We start from the raw sequence: 14,368 nt of genomic DNA, 5'->3' as shown, positions 1-14,368 counted from the left end.
GGGGGGAAGTGAGAGCAGCATGTCCTCACCAGTGACAAAATAAAGAAGATATATGCAGTATATACCAGGTGGACTGCAAGAAAGACGTCAGAATCTGTTTTTGAACTGCTTCTGTAAAGGTATTGGGAATAAAAGAGTGCCATTTTCAAAAAAATATATTTATGTGCTTGTCCTCGTTAATTAAAGCATCCAGGGACCTGCTATAAAACACAGTACAAATAGCTGTTTTGGGTGTCTCCAGTTTAGGAGGAAAGACAGACTGAGATCCATTCTCATCAATTCCTACCCTGTACCACCGCTGGAAGTTCGTCCCAACACCTGAACAAACATAGGGCTAGGTTTGGCTGGGACATAGTATCCAGTTACTTCGTAAACATATTGTACTACCCTCTGCCAATACTGCGTAATCAATGGGCATGACCACAGACCTGGCTGATGGGGTCTTTCCGTTTAAGACCAACATGGCGGATGGGGTTTTATGTTTAGGGCAGGTAAAGTCTAAACATCAAGTGGCGTCCTCTCAGACCTTATAAGCCCTATGGGAGAGCCTAAATTGTGTCTCCCTCCATATCTCATTCACCAATGCTTTACATAGCGATCAATATCCCTGCGTTTTAGTGGGAACAACATCCTCTGTCTGTAATTCCTCTCCCCACCTACTCACGTTGGTAGTCGACAAAGATTTATGAAAATAATCCTGAATCGACTTACACATTTACAAAATAGAAGGAGTAGCCATGAACAACAGATTGTCGTACCTGTCGCCTCCTGGTTGTACAAATCTCCTATTAGTACTACCTGTTCACGCTTCCATGTCCAGGATATTGGCTATATATCCCCCCGTGGGAACATGGGGTTTCCACAGATAGGTAGATGTCTTGAAAGACTAAATGAAAGTTTCACTTTTTTCCTTACCTCCCGCCATGCTATAATAGTGTCTCTAGGAGGAATAATATTCTTCAGATGGGAAGTACTGAAAATGAACTGTGCAACAGGGCCCTAAGGTCCCAGCAATAAACCACTGCCTTTTCCAACTTATGATTAGAAAAACATGGGGTACCTTTGAGCCAATCAACAATATGTCTCGTCAAACAAGCCAAATAGTACGTTCTTATATTAGGGAAGTTAGCCCCCCTGCTGATTTGAGTAGATACAGGTAGATACAAATTATTTCTCCGAGATCTGTTCTCCAGATCCACCACCTTACCTGGGATTCCATGGTCGCCAATTGGGATCTGGCTTGAAGCAGATCTTCTTCATTAGTAGAGATTCTGGTTTCTGCTGTGGTATTTCTAGTGGCTTGGCTTTTGAGCTCCTGTTTCAATGATTTCATCCCCTTTCCTATTGCTGTATCTATCACCTCCTGTATAGTAGGTTATTTTCAGGATTGCAACAGCCTCCACTATATTTCCATGTTCCTGCGGGAGATTTATTAACCCACCCTCAGTGTCTCAGACGCCTCAGAGGTAAGATTGTAGGGGCCATTCGCCATCTTGAATCCCGGTATGCGGCTCTTTTTTTTTTTTTTCAGTTTCCCTGATGCTGAGGAACCGTGGAAAGACACCCATAGTAGCTCAACAGCTTGGAGCTGTTTATGGAATCCTACGAGGATTCACCTCTTTTATTGTCAGTCGTTTTAAAGACCATTTTCGTGGTGTACCTAACTTGTCTTCCTTACTCCTTTCCTTTTTAGTTTGATTATTACATACATCATAGATGAGAGTCTCAAATTTTGTAGAAAATTCACCCTGTTTTTTTTTATACACCAGGGTGGGAACCAAGAGATACCAAAACTCAGTGAACTGTGTCAACCTCCAATATAAGTAAGTTGCTATTTAGTGGCTCTACTAAGCAATGAAGTGATAGTTTAATGACATGGTTCTGAGAATAGTCTCAAAATTGGCAAAGGACTTAACAGTCCTTAAACACACTGGTCTTACTTTATGTACAAGGGTATAGCACCAAAGTGAAACGTTGCTTTGGATTTCCGAGAGTCTAACCTTTTAGACATAGGATGTGCATTCAGAAGCAAGAAGCATGGGAGCATGGGAGCATGTTTTCTAAGTGGCAAAAAACTTTGGAATTTCTTGCCAGTCATTTTATTTCTAATGAAAATGAAAACCAAATAGAGGGAAAGCATTTTTAGGCAAATCTACTATATTGTAAAATTATTATCCATATAGTACAAATGTGTTTTACCATTTGTTTTTATTGCGATAAAGGGTTTTTACTATACAAAAAAACAATAAGTTACAAGAGACAAATAGGCTTTAATTAGGAAAAAGTTATACAAATGTGAATCTACTTCTTCCTTTAAGAAACCCACAACCTTAACTGATATCTCAAAGCCCACTACTACAATACCTAAACTTTCAGCTCCAACAGACCGCGGTCCTATATCTCAGTAACATACATGACTTGATCCAGAAATATAAACGGATACCCAATCCTACTCCAGATATTGATGTCACCCAAAAGAGTTCAACTCTCTAATTTGGGATCCTTATACCTCTAACATTATTAACAAATCTACTAAGGATTACATTCTGATATAACATTCCATAACCCTTACTTTTTATGTGCTTCCCAAGGTGCATAAGTACCTGAAAGATCCCACACGTTGTCCCGCAATATCCTGGTGACAAGTCTACCATCATATTTGAAAGACACAATTGAACTTCCTAAAATTACCAATAATAATAAAGTCTATCCCAATAGCATCCTAGTTGCAATTTATATTAAGGCACTCAATAGCAGTATCCTAAACGATAAGGCACTCCAAACCATCTTGCCATGCCTAACGAGAAATGAACCTCTTTCAAGAAATCAAAACATTTTTATTCTATCCTTGCTGATATATATTCTTACCAGAAATATCTTCACCTTTGACAATACCATGTACCTACAAAAACAATGCAAAGCTATGGGAACTAAATGTGCTCTGTCTTATGCAAACTTATATCTTGGAGAACTTTTTTCAAACCCTAAGATCAATAGGTACCGCTACCAGATTTTATCCTGGTTGGGATACTTTGATGACGCCCTTCTCCTTTGGGGACAGGATGAGTCTTCTTGACTTACAATGAAACATCATCATCTACCCTTTCTCAACTTGTAGATAGTAACTGACAATCATACATTTGCCACAACTCTCTATAGGGAAGCAACAGCTAGAAACACTATTCTACATGCATCCAGCGCTCACCCACTGCCCCTAATTAGGAGTAAACCTTATAACCACTATCTAAAGCTAAAAATGAATTGTTCCTCAGAGACCAATATCCAAAGAGAAGCTAAAGCTCTACAATCAAGACTCTTGGAACGTAGCTACCCTAAAAAAACTCCTGAGAAGGAGTTCTACCACTGGCTAGACAGGATCTATTTGTTAAAAAATAGATCAAACACAGCAAACCCAAACAGGAATAAACAACGGAACTTATTACCAAATATAATTAACATCAAAACCTGCTGCGTGAAATCTGCAGTAAACATTGGAATATACTCTTATCAGTTCCTCAAATGAGGAAATTTATCAAGCACAAACCTCAAGTAATTTATCGAAAATCATCTTTTCTAAAAGACCACCTTGTCACCAGCCATTTTACCTTTATGCCTAATCTAACACCTGCACAGCAAGTGAGAGGATTTTTTTAAATGTGGCCACTGCCATTAGTGCAACTGGATAAACCTGGCTTTAAGTTTAGTTCTCCCCAACGGGAGGTATATCGTCCCATCAATTTGTGAATTGCTCCATCATAGGTATATTCTATAAAATAACATGTGAATTTAGCTCATTTTACATGTGCAAAACTCAACGCACATTTAGAAAATCGATATACTAACACATTTACTCCAATACCCACAGAAGAATCATTACCGTAGGCTACCATGCAGAAAAAAATACTTTGGACCACAATGCCACTAAACCCAGGGGAAGAGACTTTGACTCTAGAACGAAATGGATTTGCAATCTTAAAGCAACCGACCCTGCTGGTCAAAATCATGTGCTCAGCTTCAAATCTATTCTGTTACATTCATAATATAACATTTTTGTTTATGTATTTTGCCTTTGGGTTTAAACTTAACCATGTCTATATGTAGACAATTATATTGAGCTATATATTATCTCTCTCTCTCTAATATATATAGATAGATAGATAGATAGATAGATAGATAGATAGATAGATAGATATACACACACACTACATAATATTTTTGTGAATCTCTATGTGATTATTAACATTTACTATACAATAATATTGACTATTACCATTCACTATAAATTAATGCAATAAGTATATTTGTTTGTAGGCTTTTAATGTCATATTATAACAATATTATCATTGCAATATGTATCTTAAAATGTACCTAAACACAGAATTTTCACATTACATAAAAGGCTAGACAACCCTTTTATTTAAAGGAAAAAAGTGTACACCTTTTTTTTTTTTTTTTTTTTTTTAAAAAGTGTGCAGCACCGCCCCCTTAAGTCTCGATCTTGCCTAGGCGATCAAAAATCAATGGGAGCTCAGAGCCTCCCGAGATACCTACGTCACCCATCCTGGGAGGCTGTTGGCTGCTACTTCTGCACATGCCCAAGCATCTCGGCCATGCTCAGATGGAGCCCTTTTATCAATACACATGCACAGAGGGATAAGCAAGTTTTTTCCCAATCTACGTCACCTGCACAGTGCAAGATCAGGTGACGTAGGAAGAAGAACGGGGAAGAAGAAAGGAGAAGATGGCGGCACCTGGCGCTCCTTCTGTGCAGGGCTTAAGACGGATACCGAGGAGACGCAGGACCCGATGGGAGAAACCTCCCAACGGACAGACTGATCTGCGGGATTGAAGGTAAGTGTGATTTTATTGTTTTAGATTAGCTTTGGGGTTTACTTCTGCTTTAAGTACTGATGTTTTAGGTTGTAAGCTGTGACTGTCACATCATATTACCCTATTATTATAATATGTATCTGAGGTACCACGTATAATGTATACTTTATACTCCAATTGTACATCTTACACTTTATTTTGGCTACTTTGTATAATCCACACTTGGATTTCTGCCATTACAATGAAACAAAAAACATCAGGTACTCACACACTACATGCTCATTGTGCTTTAATATCTGTCACTGTATGACACTTATCACTAATACACCCATATCATTTTATCATTCTTGCAATTTATGTACCCAACTGCACCATTTTCATTATGTTTACACACATTCCCAAATGGCTTTATCTAACATCCTATCATCTAGTTTAAATCATGCATCCACATCATGATTTCACACCCTTAATACCTTTCCACTAGTGTACATTTAATATTACATTACACCCTATCCACACACATCCACAGACATCATATTCTTTAGACATTTATTTGTCATCTACTTTTCTTCTTTATTTCTCCCTTTTCCGCCTTACTGCTCCTTTCTCTCCCTCCCTCCCTCCGCTGGCTTTATACCGACGCTACGTTGATACGTGTGGTATGTTTTATGCACCACCTGTCGGGAAACTTTTTCCCCCTTACGACTGCAGCAAATATTGCTGACGGACGCAATCCAGCCGCCTGTCCCCCACTGTGAACACCTTGTCCTCCCCATCTCACACAAATATCCCCTATGTATGTAAATACACAATCATGGCCAAAATATTGGCACCCTTGCATTTATTTAAGTCCATTTATGCATTTATGTCAGAAAATGCACTACTTCTTGTATTGTATTTCAAGCATGTGATGCTCCTTTATTTTGTATTTCATCTGTCCTGTAGCAATTAACAGGTTAAATGGAGAAATGTTGACTCAATCTTATTTTGTCTGTGTGTTAAGACACTGAGCATGGAACAAAAGAAAGAAAAGCCAAGAATTGTCTGAGGATTTGAGAAGCAAAATGATAGAAAAGCATGGACAAACCCAAGGCTACAAGTCCATCTCAGTCCAGAAAACCGTCCTGACGGATTCATAGGCAGATTTATAAGTCAAACAAAGTCTGCTAGATAAATAAACATTTTGGATAATATTTTAAAGTTTTTTAACATTCAGTGATATACTAAAAAATGAAATATCTGCATTTTTGAGAAACAATTTTCTGAAATATAATTAATTAAATGTTAAGTGGTAATACAATCCATTTTGTTTGCTTTTTCTTTTAATCCTAGTACCTGGCTATAAATGACCATTACAGAAAAAAGTACAGTAATGAATTCCAGCTCCGCCGGTAGCCCCTACAAGCATAAAACAACTCATGTAATTGTATACTCCCATACTCTACCCTATACTTTCACTGTCTGTAGCATCTGACCATCTTCAAAGGAATAAAAGGATGAATAGATACCTATGACATACATCATTGGAACAAGGCAAAAAATACCTAAATAAAAGTATACACATTTCATAGGTGAAAGGGTGAAAAATGGGGGATCAAAGTTTGGCTTCAATTTGGCAAAACCTTAAAATAGAATAAAATATTATGTTACACTTTAAACTTACAACTAAGATAAAATATTTTTTGAAATGATCTCACACATAGTCTACACCAAGTCCAATATATGAACATTTTTGCTTACTTACTTCTCCTTTTTCATTTCGAATCAATGTGTTAAACTCTTTGCCTTCAAGGCACAAGAAGTCTTCACCAGGTTGAAGGATGCCACACTTTGTAGCAATGGCACGAGCTGTATTTATGTTGTCACCAGTTACCATGCGTACTGTGATCCCTGCTCGCTGGCACTTCAGAATAGCCTCGGGAACCTACAAGAAATGACACAGCAGATTGAATATGAGAAAGGAAATACATATTCTGAATATAGTTAGGTAACTAACTAGATCCTTTAAAGAAGATTTTACCTCAGGTCGAACAGGGTCTTCAATGCCCACCACGGCTATACATGTAAGATTGCATAAAATGTCAGATTCATTATCCCAATCAGGTTCTGTCCCTGGTGGAAATTCACAATATGCTAAGCAAATTGTCCGTAGCCCATCACATGCCATTGGTTCAATCACTTTCTTTACCATCTCCTCCCGATCCCTTGCCTTAAATGGGCACACCTCCCCATCTTGATCCAAAATTTTTGTACATCTGTAGCATAAAGAAGAAAAAAAGGTGTTAACTAGTAAATAATCGTTTAGAACTTTGCACTGAATTACTGCACACAGAAAGAGAGAGAGAGATTTGCAGCAAAGAAGCAGAAGAGAAAGTGACCACAGGAATTAGAAGCCTGTGATATACATCTGTTAACGTGTATCCCATACCCAAAATGCACATACTTTGAATAATTTATTTAATTACATGAATGAGTGCAGAGATTAGAATTATTTCACTATACATTATCATAAATCATTATATCATACATCATACATCATTACAATAGAGATTATTTAGGATTATAGCAGATATTTCCCTACCCTAAACGCCTCCTTTCAAGGGAGAATAAATTCAGTTCAACTAATCTCTCCTGTTACCTGCACTCCTCCATGCTGCGCTTCTCTGCATTCACTGCAATTCTACAACATTTTTCTTGTGAACTGGTGCCCAAAACTATATCTATACTATCTCAACTATAGAAGTTAAATTTATAGGTATACTACTGCTTGCTAAAGACTTTGTTGCCTTTTTAGGATGGGTACCACATTGGCCTTGCCAATCCATCTGTACCGCACTAAATGCAATAAAGAGATGCTTGACCATCAGAGCAAACACAGAGTACCAGAGCAGATACATATGTAATGCCATATTTAAAGACACACACATGCATACAGTGTCAGGGAAAACACACAATGTTAGGACTGACGACACAAATCAGTGTCAGTGCAAACACATAAATACTCAATGTTAGGAATAAAGGGTAGGATAGTTCCACTCGGATTTGATTCTGAGATTTTTGCTTTTTTTTTTCCCCTAGGATTATAAATTTGATCAATCAATGAATTTGAGCAATCCGCGTATGAATATCACACGTGCAGGAAACTCATCCATTGACAGGGAAGAGCATTAACTTGCCTTCCTCTGTCTTCTACAGAAGGCTGCCATGAATGGGATGCTCTATAAAACCAACACAACTAGACGAGGCACAATTTTCTGCTACTGAGCTAGTAATTGGTGAGAAAGTTTAGGCAGCTAATGGGGGAGATTGATTAATCTGCAATGTGGACCTAGACAATGGGACCACGTTTGTGGCTTTGCAGCACCTGGGCTAATATGCTTTTTTCACAGCTTTACACATGTACTTAATATGGTGATAACAAAATTTTGAAGCATGTGCACACTATGGCAGATTTCACACTTCAAAAAATGCAATTGTGGCCTTGCAATTACAGAGTGTGAAAGGCAAAACATACTGTTGCAACAAACACACAAAAAAGTTTTTTAGTGCTAAAGAATCAATGAAAATTATTGGGAATTTAAAATGTTTCGAAGTGTTTAAATTTTTTTTTCTTTTATATACTTTTCACTGGGAGTTCCCGGTGATGTCGGTGCATGCGAGAGCGTGGCGGGAAATTCAAATTATTTTGTATTGGATTCAACACAAAATAACTATTGAATCTAATAAAAAGTAATTATAATATATATATATATATATATATATATATATATATATATATATATATATATGCTACTCCTCAGTTATATTACAGGTTTCAGTATTTTTATGCACCCTTGTTTTAACAGATTTTTGTGTTTTTTTTCATTTAAAGTTTATTATTAAATTTATTAAATATTGGACATATTTCAGTGACAATGTACTGCTTTTATACATACAAATCCAGACAGAAATAAACCGCCCAGGAGGTTAAGTAACTGCTTATTGTGAACACTTGCTAACCCTGTGGGTAATTGTTAGAATGTTAAAATTAGTATTGGAATTAATGAACACACTGAGCAATACTTTAGATAACTTGTGTCCTAATAATGGAATTAAACATTTTCCAGTTATGAAGGCTTCAAAATTTAAATAAAGTATACATACATTTGTTTTACTTTATCCTTTTTAAGTTGGGGGTGTCTTGCACTACCTTATAATTCATTGTGAATTTGAGACTGCAAGTACCTGAACTCCTAGCCCTAACCCTGTTATATGGTTGAGATATTCTCTTGAGAAGCAAGTGACTTTCACATGTGATGCTCTAAGGTAGGGGTGTCAAACTTTGGCCCGCAACAACCTTTTTATGGCCCCCAAAGGAATCCTAAATATGAACTGCAGCTGGCCAGCCACTGCATAGAAATAGCGCCGCTACTACAAGTCCTGGCATCACTCACGTATTTAGACCAGCGGGCTCTCTGCCTATGCGTGACCCGGCATTGGACAGTTTTATAGAAGCACTGGACTGTTTTAAAGATGCAAGTAATGCGTCTATCAAGAGGGAGCTCCAGCGTGGGCCACTCATAAGATTTAGCCCCGCATTTGCCGCCTCTGGCATTTCCAGCATTCCCCCTCAGCTACACGTGGGAGGTGCCAGGAAGGTTTTGGAGTTACACAGGCTTCTTGGCAACCCATGGCCTTGTGTCATATAGCAGTGACTCGGTCTGTACATAGCCTGCTGTTATCCAAGTAATGCCGGTCATGACTGCATCATCTGTAAGTTTAGGCATCTGTAAGTTAAAGGTGCCATCTTTGCTTGTAGAAAACAAATGTATGTCTAGTCAAGTTTAGTGCCGGCAGATTTTATAAGCATCTTCCGCGGTCAGTCAAGACGTAAAGCGCCCCCTCTCTGTTGATATTCATTAGTCACCTGTCATCTGGCCACCCTTCCTAAAAATGGATAAAAGAAATGTGGAAAACAAACGCTTTCTAGAAAAGTGGGAAGCAGAATATCTAGTCACAAATGTAAAGGACAGATCTGTTTGTCTTGTGTGTGGAATCAGCGTAGCTGTAACCAAAGTATATAACAGAAGAAGACACTATGAAACGAAAAACCTTGACAAGTACAAGGAGCTAAACATGGTGCAAAAAAGCCAGAAAGTAAAGGAGATGAAAAAAAGTTTGGTTTCACGACAGACTATGTTCACAAAAGCCATATCACAAAGAGGTTGTAAAGGCTTGGTAATTTTAATTTTAATACTGCACCAGCAAATACCTTTTTTTCTAGAGAAGTTGTGTGCTTTGTTGTCAATTTTCTGTAAATGTCAAATTTTAGCTTTTTTGGGATTGAGATTATTTAACTGTTTGGGTCTATTTTGGCAACAACAATATATACCTTCAATTATGATTTTATTTAAATTAATGCTTTTATGACCAGAGTTCACAACCTTATTTATATTTTAACCTGGATATACATTTTGCTAGTTTATTTTACATTTCAAATATTTTAATGGTTTTCATGGGGATTTTACAAAATATATGGAGATAAAAGGAGAAAATAAACAATTTATAAAACATTAAGTTGAACATTTACAAAATAATAGGGATACATAGTGAGGAATTTAAACACTTTGACACCTAAAGTCAAGGTAAGAATTCAGGAATAAAACAGTATGTGCTTCTTACAACAAAACAAAGTAAGGGTTTTGAAAATTTGAAACACCTTATCTTTGTTTTTTTAAACCCAACAAGGTCTTTGAGATACCCAAAGGATACTGAAGGATACTGAAACCCAAAGGTCCCAGGTTTTGTAAAATAAATTGCCATTTTTTCTTTGAGAGTGCAATTCAGCTTGTCATCCTTATGCTAAAAAGATGTATGAAATAGATGGGCAACTGACCCCAGTTTGGAAAATATTGCTGTCTCGAAACCACTTTGGTAGGATAGTCCAAATGATCAAGTAAATTTATTATAAATTCTCATCCAGAATCTTGGGAGATGCAGACAGCACCATCAAGCGTACAATATTGTACCTATTTGACCGCATCACCTCTGTAGCAGAGGGGGGAGATACTCGGGTTTAATTTATGAAGCCTGATGTACTATAGCATCATTACTTTATAGTTCGTTTCCATGTGAGGTGTTATGGGAGCTTGAAGAAGAGAAGCTTGCAATGTTCTGCCATTCCTGAACTTCCTCAACTTCCAGAACAGCGTCATATAAAAAAGTTTTTTTTTTTTAATGGGAATCAAATAAGGCTAGATATACTGCTGAAAGTCTCCCTTTTCCCTTAGAAATAGAGCTTAAAGACTTTTCAAATGCTGAACTTTGGAACAGAGGGTAACCCCATAAATTTTCGATTTTATAATTGATCGTGTTTGGACGTATCTAAACATTTCAGATGTTGATAGAGAACACTTTTTCTGTAAAGCTGAAAAACTAATAATTTCTTTACCATCCAATAAGTTTTTTTTTTCACCATCACAGTCTGCCAATGCATACAATAAAGATGGGCATAAAATTGCTGGCCATTTATTTGCCTAGATTCACGTGTCTCAGTTGGGGTTGGAGAACATGAGAGGGCTTGTAGAGCAGTCCATCGTGGTCTTGGCTCCGGCATTGTGCAATTTATGCAGCCTGGTGTTACAACAAGATATTAGGTACTCCAAGGCCCCCCATGACTTTAGGTGTGTACAGTGTGGAGGTATTATTTCTGTGTTGTTTGTTACCCAAAAATATTTGAGCAATTTGTTCTGGATATTTCTTATATATTATTATATAATTATAATATTATATAATATTATTTTGAGAATCGCTATCAGTAATGTATGGAAGAGGTATAGAAGCCTGGGTAGAATATTATTTTGATCACCGCTATTCTTCCAAACCAAGATGGCAGGGAGGTGGACCAGTCATTCAAATCCTAAATAACCTTGTAGAAGAGAGGGGGATAGTTGGCTTGATACAGCATATTGAATTTTAGTGTAAGGCTAATTCTCAGGTAGGGTACAGATTTAGTGCTCCACATGAAATCAAAATTGTCTTGGTGTTGGGAAGCCAGTGATTGTGGAATGGTGAGATTGAGAGTTACTGATTAGCTTCTGTTCACTGTCAGATCAGAAACCCGTGAAAACTGACTTAATTCCTTAAGAAGATTAGGTAATCACTAGAGAATAAATGTACATCAGCATATCATCAGCAAATAAACCACATTTGCTCGCTAGGACCGCATTTGATGCCTTTTATGTCTATGTCTGTTATATATTTTGTCTAATAGCTTTCAACAGGGGTTCTATTGGTAGTGCAAACATTGCTAGCTTATTTTAAAATGGTGAAAATATAAATAAGGTTTTGAGAAGAAAGTTCTAGATAGGAAGATTAGGAAATAATGGGCATATAGTAGCAAAAAGTGTACTTGTTCCTTAAGTATGATAAATATGGAAAACATCTCTTTATTGCTGAAGTTCACATAACTATACATTAGTACAGTGAAATTACCATAAATGCAGGTGTAGGTGCAGTGATGAGTAAGGTGGGAGTATGAGAGAGAAGCGGTTAGAGCATGGAAAAGCAGATAGAAGTCAGTCACAGTTGTGAAAGCAGGGGCTTGTGTGCAATTGTGATGAGGGAGAGGAGCATGACTGTCAACATAAGTAGTGAGAACACCAAAGAATTTATATAAAGGAACAGTGGTGGGGAGTTTTTATGCATTTAAGTGTTGTGTGCAGACATGGCTAGAAATTGTCTTGCTGAACTGCAGATGCAGACTCATCTGCTGCATGGAACACTGTGGATGTGCGGTCCCATTGGGTATGACATTTGTGAATAGTGCTGGTCTACATTTAAAGTAAAACTAATTTGCCACTTTTAATTTTGCATGATCAGGCAGGTAATTGTTACAGAAGGGAACAGTATCTTACCTGCCTGATCACTCTGGGTTTAATGGCATCAAAGCTGAGCTGTGCTATGTGCATTGTCTGCTTTGGTTGCCAGGGAAACCCATCAATCCCAGCTTCCCCTGCGCAGGAGTTACATCATCCCATAACAGCCAATCAAAATGGCTGACGATCGCCCGTAGGAGTAATAGGAGAAGGAAGATGGTGGTGTCCGGCACTAGAATGCAGATAGGGGAGTCATGTGAGTTTATTTCTACTTTAAATGTCAATGCTACCACAGATGCATAGTAGCAACACAATGTTATTACCCATCTGATACTTCACATGCTATGAGCATTTGCAAAATTTTGCATTATCCCAAAGACTACACTACCACCAGAGTGGACTTTGCCTTCAGTGAGAGTGCCTCAAACTTTCATCATCTTTTCAAATACAAGCAATAAGCTCTTAGCATAAGAAGTCTCACATCCCTAATAAATTATTTAGTACTCCTACCTATCACATGAACCATTAAGAGAACTACTAGTAGTACTAATAGTTATTATAGATGGCAGACTGCTTATGCTAACTGCTGGTATGTGCAGAGACTGCTAAAGGTTAGAAAAGATCTGTTGCAATGTCAATAAATGCTCAGCCTACTTCTCGTTTCTTGCACAAGTGCAAAAGAAATCCATAGATTTCTATGTGATTGGGAAATATAAAGACAACAGGAAGCGGAAATTTAAATGGTGCCAAATGTAAACATTGGTGGCAACACTAGGAGTATACAGCTGAGGAGGCAGAAGAAAAGGTTAGAAAAAAAATTAGAAAATGTTGTTTGAAAGTTTACTTATTCTTTAAGTTAAAATCAACCATAATGCATATATATTCAATATATTGCATAATGGGTATTTAAAAGATAAAAAACATTTTAAAATCTGAACTACTTTAAAACATATTTGATAAGATGTCAAACATATAGTATTATGTGTAGTATATGTAGTAGATAACATTTTAAACATTAAACTGAAAGTTTCCTAAAAATATTGAAAGCACACTGTCTGGCAATTTGGAAAACCCCAACCTAAGTACTAATTCAGAGTTTAAAACAATACTGGAACCTATGGTTGTGTGCTACTTCATAAAGATATAAAGAGATATGATAAATTAGGTATGCTTTTTATTCAAGTATGGGCTACCAATGGCAACTGGAGACCTTTTTTTCTGTTTGAATTATTTTGTTTGCTTTTTCAAAAAGTTTAACACAATACTCTCATACTTAAATTCATGTACAACATAAGCAGTACAATAGGGAAAGGAACAAGGAAAGTAATACTAAAAGAGGGGGGGGGGGCAAAATAAAGACCCTTTAGACGTCCAATGAGATGAGCATTTTTGATCTGTAGTAAAGTCACTTATTATCGGTGAAATAATGTCCCACAATAGAACGCTGTACTGTCCACAGTAGTGATGTTTTCAGCCAGAGCCATGGGGGAGGTTTCTTAATAAAATATTCTAGCAAACACAAAGTCAGAGACACCACAAGGGAAGATGGGGGAAAAAAAGAGGAAAGGGAGAGTGGGAGGTCTGGCTGAGAAGTGAAGCTTAACCTCACTAGCGGTTCATTTCTTTCCGGTTTTATGTCTAAAAGAGCTACATTGTTTTTCATGAAAATTTATTTTACAGTA

The 14,368-nt window shown here is 37.2% G+C and overlaps 1 protein-coding gene across 1 annotated transcript in view; it reads right to left on the bottom strand.

Moving 5' to 3' along the window:
* ATP2B4 (ATPase plasma membrane Ca2+ transporting 4) overlaps window positions 1-14,368 on the bottom strand; it is a gene marked incomplete in the record, with an annotated part of 192,691 nt that overhangs the window by 55,741 nt on the left and 122,582 nt on the right. Inside the window, 2 exon segments of the mRNA XM_072424517.1 lie at window positions 6,575-6,754; window positions 6,851-7,085. Coding sequence (XP_072280618.1) covers window positions 6,575-6,754; window positions 6,851-7,085 — 415 coding nt within the window.

The sequence above is a fragment of the Pyxicephalus adspersus genome, chromosome 1 (genome assembly GCF_032062135.1).
Source record: "Pyxicephalus adspersus chromosome 1, UCB_Pads_2.0, whole genome shotgun sequence".
NCBI classification, from domain to species: Eukaryota; Metazoa; Chordata; class Amphibia; order Anura; family Pyxicephalidae; genus Pyxicephalus; species Pyxicephalus adspersus.
Note: the sequence above shows the minus strand (reverse complement) of the source record. Positions and strands in the feature narration are given on the sequence as shown.